General features: G+C 38.2%; 1 protein-coding gene across 7 annotated transcripts in view; it reads right to left on the reverse strand.

The window, feature by feature from the left end:
• FUT10 (fucosyltransferase 10) overlaps positions 1–10,589 on the reverse strand; it is a 77,007-nt gene that overhangs the window by 56,560 nt on the left and 9,858 nt on the right. For 3 of the 7 annotated variants that reach the window (XM_054700858.1, XM_037526027.2, XM_054700856.1), the window contains exons 2-3: positions 6,488–6,838; positions 4,535–4,823 (exon numbers count right to left, since the gene is read on the reverse strand). In XM_054700858.1, coding sequence (XP_054556833.1) covers positions 4,535–4,823; positions 6,488–6,568 — 370 coding nt within the window. In that variant the 5' untranslated portion in view covers positions 6,569–6,838. Of the gene's footprint in view, positions 1–4,534; positions 4,824–6,487; positions 6,839–7,675; positions 7,763–10,479 lie in introns of all 7 variants that reach the window. The other 4 variants (XM_054700857.1, XM_054700854.1, XM_054700855.1 and 1 more) reach the window with 3 other exon arrangements.

Below are 10,589 nucleotides of genomic sequence, written 5' to 3' on the forward strand. Positions count from 1 at the left end.
TGCCATGAAAATGCACCAGAGAAGAAAAAGTATTCTTTATTCATCTGCTAGGCCCGCTCAAGGATGCCAGCTCTAACCATCAGCCTGGTTCAGAGGACATGAAGTCACAATCCAAGGAAAAAATGTTTCAGCTCCCTAATTCTCCCCACTCTCCTCATGGCAACTTTCACTGGTTCCAAGGCAGCTTGTGAGAGAAGGAGAAAGGGAATGAGAGAAGTGTAAAAAGCAGAGACCACAGCCCCTTCTCTTGTGTTCCCTATTCCCTTGCAGCACAGACGAGTCCAAACTGGAGACAAAAAAAAAAATTACACGAGGCACTTTCAGAGTCGGGATTCTATTGTACATGCGGCCAATATTCCATCGACTAAGTTTGAAATTGGTTTGTAATTGAAAGTGACCATAAAATTGTCCATTCCCAGGCCTCCCTGGTGGCACAAGGAGTTAAGATGCAACCTATGAAGCTAACTGCAGCCACTGCAGCTCAAGTTTGTTCCCCAGCCAGGGAGCTACCCACATGGCACAGCAGACCTCTCCTGACTCTCCCGCTGCTCCCCTCAGCAGTGTATTTCAGTGGATCTGCCTGTTCTGTTCCCCACTCTGTCTCTGGTGAATCCTCTTCACCAGCCGCACCTCTGGCCTGTACCCCCGTTCTTGTATGCATAAATAAATAAAAATCTTCAAAAAAAAAATTGTCCATTCCCTAAGAGTGAGCACAAAAGCTGGAGCTCTTGTTAGACTGTCATGGTTGTTAGTTAAGGGATGGTGAATATTAATATGTTGGGTCAGAGTTTACCATGATGTTGATTTTTATTGCTCTGCTCATGACACTTCCATGTCTGAATCTCACCACACTCTTCTATCCACAGCCTCTTTTTTCAAAACCTGTCTCATTACATGTCCTTCAAGAAGTCTTCCTGAATGATACTACCCATCTCTGATTATTCCTTTATTCCAAATCTTCTGCAAGGTTGGTAATATAATTTGGATTCACATTTTTCTATTAAGATCGTACCACCTATATAAGTGACCGAGGACAAGCTCTTTAACTCTGTGTTTTAGTATCCACTTATTAAAATAGCTTTAATTCCAACCTATGAGGCTATTCTGTAAAGCAAATGAGATCTCCTCATGGGGATGAGGAGAGGAACAGGAGCTGCCTATAAGGGTGAAGGTACCAGGACTTCTGATTACGCAGAACCCAGTCCTTTGAGACAGGCCAACCCCATAACCTCCAGATTTCATCAAGGTATGCTATTATTCATATTCCTGAAGAAAAAACAGTATTTCAGTAGGCTATTTTTTTCTTTCTCTATATGTGCCTATATTTACTAAAACTTCTCCTTAGAAAGTCACCTAAAGCATAAGTAGCTCCCTCCTCTAACTACCCTTATCCTCATCAAGGAGACACCAACCCCTCCTTTATGAGACACATCTTTCAAGAAAAAATTTAAAATGTAGGTCCTATTTTTTTTTAATCACTAAAGTAATAGTTTCCAACAGTAATGGATTTTTTGGCTACAAATAATTCATTCATTTGTGACTACTAAATTTTTATTTCAGAAAATTGTTGATGTAGCTAAATCCTTGCATGTCTCATATGGCTTAAAACAGTATTTCACTGGTTTAAGTTTATAGCTATTACTTCCAGAAATGTGTCCACATTAATTAAATGAAATACATATATACGAGAGAGAGAGCGAGAGAGAGAGAAAGAAAGAAAGAAAGAAAGAAAGAGAGAGAGAGAGAGAGAGAGAGAGAGAGAGAGAGAGAGAGAGAGAGAAGAAAGAAAGAAAGAAAGAAAGAAAGAAAGAAAGAAAGAAAGAAAGAAAGAAAGAAAGAAAGAAAGAAAGAAAGAAAGAAAGAAAGAAAGAAAGAAAGAAAGAAAGAAAAGAAAAGAAATCTACAAAGATACCAAACAAAATCAAAAACTTAAAAAAACTTCAAGGTCACATAATCCTTGAAATTCCATTTTCCTTAATTAGGCCACCTTTTGATACCTGAATCATTTATCCTGCCTTTTCTTTTTCAATCCTGCTGCACCAATGTCACATCTGCAGTTTTAAGTGACCTACTTAATTAGAATTTGGAACCATCAGACAGGAAAGTGTATTGTCTTCATTCTATTTTAATCAACAGACCTTATTAGTGAACTGAATTTCTAATTTGGTTGTTCAAGGCATGCACCTTAAGCAATTCCAAAATTCAAACATCCCGGTTTAATTATACTCATGAGTATAATATTCATATATGAGTACAGTCGAGGCATCGGCTCACGTCTCCACTCACGGGTGTACATCCAAATATGGAAGAGGCGAAAAGGAGCTGGATTTAGTATCAGACACCGTGGTTCTCCAACTAACACTGCTGCTAACGTCTCTGTATTCCTGGCACATCCCAAACCTTGCTGAGCCTGGGGCTTCTCACCTTTACAAATAGGAGGTTGGACTGCTCAAGTCCTTTATGGCTATAAATCTCTATGAATATTTCCTGAGCACCTACCATGTGAAGAGCACTGTGGTAGTTGGGGGGTGAGAGATACAAAGATGAACTGTGATTCTGCCCTGTCTTCGAGAACTTAATGCTCTATAAGAAAGACAAGATCATACACAACAAAACCAAATGCCATAATTGCCTTATTTTCGTTTTTCTTCATGACTGGCACTGTGCCTAGCATTTAGTAGGTGTTGAATTAAATGGCATTAAAGAGCTATAAAATACTCCACAAACATTTAGAGAACAGAAGCTACCTCTGGTGGAAGGGGACCAGGGATGCAGAGGTGTTACATTTGAGTTGGTTTTTATTTTTTATTTTTTTAAAGATATATTTATTTATTTATACAAGCACTAGGTACAGTCAGAAGCGCGGGAGGGTGAGAGAATTCACCAGAGCCAGAGTGGGGAGCACAGCAGGCAGAAGGACCGAAGTACACTGCTGAGGGAAGCAGTGGGCGGCAGGAGAGGTCTGCACGCCATGTGGGACCCTCCTCCGGTGGCCAGGGAGCAGCCGGGGATTGAACCGGCGCTGCAAAGGCTGCGGGGCAGCTTTGCAACCCAGCGCTCAACCGCTGCGCCACAGGGGAGGCCCCTGAGTTGGTTTTTAAAAGGCCTTTCAACAATCAGGGGATCATCATCCTCCGATTTGATGCAAAATATTAAGCCAATGTTCAAGGTTGCCCATGCTCTGGAATCAATACATCCCTCTATTCTTATCTCTCTCTTACACAAAATTGTGCTATAATCTTGCTTTACCTCAGACATTACCCATAATTTTATACTTCCTTGAGCCCATTCATACTGTTCTTCATAATGAAATGTCCCTCAATCACAACATAATTCCACTGTCCTTCAAGGCCCACTTCAAATTTCTCCTCTCTTATAAAGAAAGTCTTTGAAGTCTTTTTTGATCCTTCATATGGGTTCTCACTCTTTGAAATTCCACAAGATTTGTGGACATTTCTCTCTTGGCGTGTGTGTGTATGTGTGTGTGTGTATGCTCTTCATCTTTTCCTTTTTATTATACTTGGGTAATATCTTTATTTCAGAATAATCATCCCCTTCATTCATATTGCCAAACAAATGGTAGGAATTCGACAGACTATTCTGACAACACAATTACAAAAAAGGCACTGTAGGATATAGAAACTGAATGAACAATGGTGCTAAGTTAGGAATATTTGTGGCTTATGCCTAAAACAGTGGCATTTCCAATGGGAACTTTATTCACACTTTAGTTGAAATACTCACAGGCTTTAAGTTTAGAAGTCAGGTTGGAGTCATATTACACAGAGCCCTGAAGGGCAGGATAATAAAAACAGGGCACATTCAGTTCATTCAGTTCCCAGTGGGAGTCACTGATGGCTTTAGAAACTGGAAGGTAACAAAATCTGATATTTGAACACCAACAAGAAATATTCTGGTTGACTCATCAGTCTGGTAGGAATATGGTTGAAGGCAAGTCATCCCTGTGAGAAGAATCAAGTCTTCATGTGCTGATAAAGTTAAGTGTGTGAACCTGTAAGTCCTGAAAAAGTCACCAAGTTAAAAACTGCTTTGTAGGCTTCCTGACAACCGATATTTGAGTGCTCACATCAATAAAATGAAACAGTCCCAACCTAGAGCAACCATTACTGAATTTCCAAGCTGTTTTCCAGGTAAGGGAGAGGGAGACAGAAATCACATGACACACAAAAGATGGGGAATCAAAAAATTGATGTGAATTCCTCATCAGTAACACTAAAAGCTAAAGGACAAAGGGAAAATAGCTTGAACATTCTAAAATAAAAGAATTTCCAACCTCAGATTCTATGCTGAGCCAAACCATCAAAGAACGCAAGGGTGAAATAAACACATTTCCATGCCCATAAGGTCTCTAAACATATAACTAGCATGAATCTTTTTCAGAACACACCAAAATGAAGACATAAACCAAGAAAGAGGAAGATGATTTCTCTGCCAATTTTTCCTTAGGAGATAAAGAAGGAGCTCAGATTTACAGAGCTAAGTAAGATGTCAGCAAATAAAGAGAAATGCTTACCATAGAAGAGGAATGCTTTGGTCATGCGATGGTGGAGGTAGGTCCTATTGATGGTGAAGAAACAAGCATCTGTCCCGCACTGCCCTAGCCTTCCAGTTTCCCCAGTCAGTGGGGACCACCATACCATAATGGGATAGTCATCAGTTTCCATTTTTTTTTTTCTATTCAGGGTCAGTGCTTCCTTCTTAAGAAATGAATAGAGATGTGTAGCCTCTTCCTTTGGATGTCCATCTCGCAAATTGGAATTTTTAAACTTCTTCCTTTCAAATTTGCCCAGCTCAATCACTACCTAAAAGAGGATAATTATTACTAGAGTTAGATCATTTCATTTCTTTTTGGCATATCTCACATTCATCTTGATGATTTAGCCTCTTATTATTTTTTAGTTTCGTTTTGCTGCTGTAACAGATTACCACATAGTCAACAATTTCAACCAACACAAATTTATGACTATACAATCCTGGAGGTCAGAAATCTGAAACAAGTCTTACTAGGCTAAAATCAAGGTGTCAACAAAGGTTTATTCCAGTAATCATATTGAGTTGCATACTCTGAAGGCATGCATGTCAAAAACATGGCAATTTATGCCAACATCAAAAATAAAACTCTTAGCTTAGACATTCCTTATAACTGGGAGTAAATGTCGAGTAGGTCAAAGCTCATTGATAACTTCTTATAGAAAGAAGCAGAAAACTCCAGCAACTCCTGCAAAAGCAGGCCCTGGGATACCTTTAAGCTAGACAAGAAGGGAGTCAAGACCCTCTCTGACCAAATCCCAAAGTGTGTTTATAGCATTATCTCAGTCAATCAAAATCAAAAGGGAGATCCTGTAGCATCGGAAAAAAAACAAAACAGAAAATACCTTCATTGCCATCAGCTCCACACCTGAAATACTCATATCCACACATAATCTTTAAAAGACCTTTGACTTTCAAATTGGACCACTGATATTTTAACAGGTGATAAATACATCTGAACTGTATATATATGTATGTATAGATATATATGTATACCTATATATGTATATCTATATATAATTACATGCATAATTTTACTATCATTGCATAACTTTTACATATTTTGCATATAATATACATATATAATTTTACTATCACTGCATAACTTTTACTTTAATTTGCAATCAGCAAAAATGACATTCAGAATAGCCAAGTAAAAGAAATGGGAGGACTGACAAAATGTTTTAGTTCACTCAGGCCCACACAGTCATTGATCTCCAGAGTATGTCAAGAATGACAAATTTACCAATCCACATGTTTGTGTTCTGAATGTACTACAAGATTTAGATTTCTTATTCTCAAAGGAGTTCTTGATTATTCAAGAAAGCCATCTTTCATAGGTGACTGTGAACATTTTGAGGAAGTCATCCAATTTTGATGCAACAAGACAAACCGAGTTTTACTTTCTATTCCTACCAGGACCCTACAAGAGTCACAAACTGATCCTCTATGTCACAGACTTTGTTTCTATCTGACATATTCATTATATCTCAATTTCATCTGTTTAAAAAGAAAAACATTTTCCCTAACTGGGACAGAAAACCCTGATCCTGAGAGATAAAGCAAAAAGTAAGGTACTTGGGGCCTCCCCAGTGGCACAGCAATTGAGCGCTGGGCTGCGAAGCTGCCTGCAGCCTCTGCAGCGCCGGTTCGATTCCCGGCCACTGGGCGAGGGTCCCACATGGCGCAGCAGACCTCTCCTGCTGCCCGCTGCTCCCCTCAGCAGTGCATTTCATCGGTCTGCCTGTTATGTTTCCCTCTCTGACTCTGAATTCTCTCACCCTCCCAATTTTCCGACTGTACCCAGTGCTTGTATAAATAAATAAATAAATCTTAAAAAAAAAAAAAAGTAAGGTACTTGGAGTTAGAAGAGGACAGGGCAGGAGCAGGGGTAAGGGCAAAGAAATCAAGACTATAAAACCCAAATCCTTGGTACCTGGAGTGTGACAAGCAGAAAGACGGTAGCTGTGATGCACAGGCAAGATGCCCAGAGCCGCCTCCTTTGAAGGCGCACCATGCTGCTCTGCCCCAGGTGCCTGACAGAGGGCTGGCCTAGTCACCAGCTGTTCTTCAGTCAACCCAGAGCCCGAAACAGCTTCACACAGAGGAGCCATCTGGGTGCCAATTTCCTCCATGACCCTTCTTGCTGGGACCTGGTCTCCATGAAAGACTGAGATCTGGGGTTCTGACTGAGCCCGGCTTGGCATCGAGAGGGAACAGCATGCAGTCTTCTTAAGCTATCATCAGAGCAGCTGGAGATTCCTCAAACAGAAGGCATCAAACCATTCTGAAACAAATGAATAATCTTTTAGTCACCCTGTAGAAAATATAAAAAATGTAGTCTTGCAGTGTTATCATACAGAAACCCAAAACTTTAAACCCAAAAAGAAGCTTCATTATCATAGCCTAATAGATCACTCGTAGGTGGGCAAAACAAGACCAAAGAGGTTAAGTGACTTGTTCAAGGTTAAAAGACCCTTAGAGGAGAGTGAGAGATCTACAGTCATTTACTATGAGAAGTAAATGAGATAAGATTGGTGAACATTTATTTCAAAATCTGATCCATGATAAAAATCCAATAAATATTTGCTATTCTTATTTAAAATATTGTTATAAATGGTATCTTTAAGTGAAAAGTGACAATAATTCATATAAAGTATGTTGCTGCTCAAATTCCAAAGTAATTGGGATTCCAATTACTATCCTTATCTTTACGGATAAGAAAATTGAATTTGAAGGATGTAAAGTAACGTGTGCAAATTCTTTTTTCTATTTATTTCTATACATATTTTTTACATCATTATTCATTTTTGGATAGTTTGCTTTCTTCTCTCAGGTGTAGTCCCCATAAAATTCCCACCACCAAGTGACCTGTGAACCATCTCCATAACTCTACAGTCTCTTGTGCTTTTCCCTTCTCCATCCTCCTCTGTTTTAATCCTTCTCCCTCCCCCTCCCCATCCCCTGCTGAAAGTCTTTAGTTTATAGTTGCCTTCTAGTTTTGTCTTTCCCCCCCATCCCTTATTTTGTTCCCCCATATTCTTCCTATAAGTGAGATCATCTGATATTTTTCTTTTTCCTTCTGACTTATTTCACTGAGCATAATCCCTCCAGCTCCATCCACCTTGATGCAAATGGCATGAATTTATCTTTTTTGATTGCTGAATAGTATTCCATCTTGTATATATATCACATCTTCTTGATCAGTCATCTGTTTTAAGCAAAATTTTAACTTTGATTAATATTACAAGAAATTGGTCAGACTCTGAAATCCATGCATTATTTTCTATGCTTTAACACTACAACTATAAAATAATGCTAACTAATAATGCTACCACAAGTTATCTGCCCAAATCAAAGAAAAAGGAAAAAAAAAAAAAACAACACTTGTGCAGAATAGCTTTCTATCAGCTGGTATACCAGAGAAAAAAGTAACAAAAACCCATAAGAGCCTGAAAAGTACTTTTCCTTCTACTTAGCAGATTGTAGTAGCTATTAATACATAAAATGTAGAGCTTGCATTTTGGGCTCCAATCCTAACTCTGTCACTTTATACAACATACTTTTGGACAAGTTACTAAATCAATCTATGCCTCAGTTTCCTCATAGTAAACAAGAAATATTAACCATTCTTCTCCTTGCAGATTATCAAATTTTATCAAAGATTATCAAATTTTCATTTTGTATGCAAAAGCAATTTATTATAGATATAATTAATCTAGTCCAGATGAGGTAATAAAATAATATTACCATTTCATTTTTTAATGTAATTATATTGTAGTTAAGAACATTTTCTATGACCTCTACCATTTTAACAAAATTTTAAGTGTACAATAGGTATTGTTAGCTATATGCGCAACGTCATACAGGTCTCTATAATGTGTTCATTTTGTATAATTGAGACTTTATACCTGCTGATGAGCAACTTCCCATTGTCCCCTCCCCCAACTCCTGGCAACTACCATTCTACCTTCTGACTCCATGAGTTTGACTATTTAAAATATCTCATAAACATGGAATCATACAGCATATACTCCTGGATTGACTTATTTCCCTTAGCCTAATGTCTTCAAGGTTCATCCGTGTTGCATATTGCAAGTTTCTTCTTTTTTAACGTTGAATAATATTGCACTCTATGTTTGTGCATTTTCTTTATCCATTCATCTATAAATGGATATATAGACTGTTTCCACATCTTGGCTATTGTGAAACACTACCACATTAAACGGGCATAAAACTATTTAATCATTTTTAAAAGATTACCCAATATTATTACTCTGCTCAATCTTATTGACAATCACTTTGTAAAGTCAACAAGGCAGGTATTATTCTCAGTTTCCACAAATAAGGAAACGAAGGGTCAGCAAGTTTAAGTGATTTGCCTAAGTTCATATTTCTTAAAGGTAAAGTGGATTTAGAAGTCAGATTGACTCCAAGATAAGTCAAAAGAGATGTGGAAAACAATGACAACTTAAGGTTACAAGAGTCAGGAATAAAGGAAAACAAAAAATGGAGAGAGAATCTGAGTATATTTTTACTGTTACTGTTACAGGACAGGGAGAGGGGCAGCCCAGGCCCCGCAAACCTGCCTACTCTATATGGTTCTGCCATCCGCCGCATCAACACAAAACATATGAGACTTTAATGGGAAGAAATTTTAATACAATTAAAAAACAATACAAGAAAGGCAAAGAATCTAGTTTCTAAATCAAGCACCCAAAGTTACCCGTCTGTCCCCTCGTGGGTAAAACTCCATCCAAATGGAATTGGCCCAGAGCAAGGCCCCAAAGCCTGCCACAAGTCTAAAACACTTTAGAGTGGGGACCCATAAAAAAAATTTAAAAACAATCAGACAAGTCTGGAGAAAAAGAGCAAAATTAAAATTTAGACAAAACCGCCATTGTCACCTCCCCACGGGTCTCTCACCCACATCTGTGTCACCCAGCCCATGACCAAAAGACACAGTTTCTTCACGTGGCTCCATGTGCCTCCTCCAGGTCCCCTCCTGGCTCTCCATCCCGCTTCCTTCCTTCCTCAACCTCCTCTGCAGCTTCTTCTCTCCCAGACTCAGCTCCACCCTCCTTTGAGTGGAACAGGAAACCTAAAACCTTCCCCTTTCCTGGGGACTAACTACCCTGTTAAATTACCACATAGATCAGGTATGTCTTGGGACCTTTTTAAGTCTTTATAGGATTTTTTCATATGGAACTTTACAAAGAATCTGGATTTTAGGTTATAACCTCAAAGTCAGAAGTATAGTGGGGGGTCTCAGGGATCAAAGTGTGGCTAAATACCCACTACTAAAGATTAGAACCAGCCAGGGTAGATGGCATTTTGATTTACAGCATTCAGCAATCACCCAGGCCTTAGGGCATGTCTGTAGTAACAGCCGATCTAAGACAACAGTCTGGACTGGACCATCTTCTGAAGTTTCATCCCAAAATTAAGCTCTCTGCTCCCATGAGTAGAATCCAGGAATAAAACCTCTCCATAGAAGAAAAATCAATCAAGTAAAGAAACAGTAATCAAGACTACCTGAGTTATCACAAACTAAGATTTCTGGGAAAATAAAATAAAAATACTTCTCTAGAACAAGTTTAGAATTGCTTTATCCTCATCCTCCAATTTGGTAATTCAACATTAACTTTTGAAAACTCAAATTTTATTCTCAAATAAATACCTTTAAAACATTATAAATAAACTTAATTTTTTTGATTCTCAAAAAGCCATGTTTAGGAACACTATAGCAAAAATTCAGTGTAGAAATAATTAATGTACAGATATTTATCATACAATGCTGTTTTTTTAACTAGGTATTCATTTCTTACCAAAAGAGGTTTTTTTAACTAGGTATTCATTACTTTGCAATCCAAATTTTGAAAGCATTTCATAGAAGTTGGAAATGTCTGCACACTGAGCAAAACTTACCTACATAAGAATAACATTACTGTTGGTCCATACTATCTTCCTTATTTCCTAAACTTCTCCCAGTTTGTTATTTTTTCAAAAATATTCTATTTATAAAATAAAAGTTGAAA

The sequence above is a fragment of the Talpa occidentalis genome, unplaced genomic scaffold (assembly GCF_014898055.3).
Source record: "Talpa occidentalis isolate TD23 unplaced genomic scaffold, MPIMG_talOcc4v2.1 talOcc4.4, whole genome shotgun sequence".
NCBI classification, from domain to species: domain Eukaryota; kingdom Metazoa; phylum Chordata; class Mammalia; order Eulipotyphla; family Talpidae; genus Talpa; species Talpa occidentalis.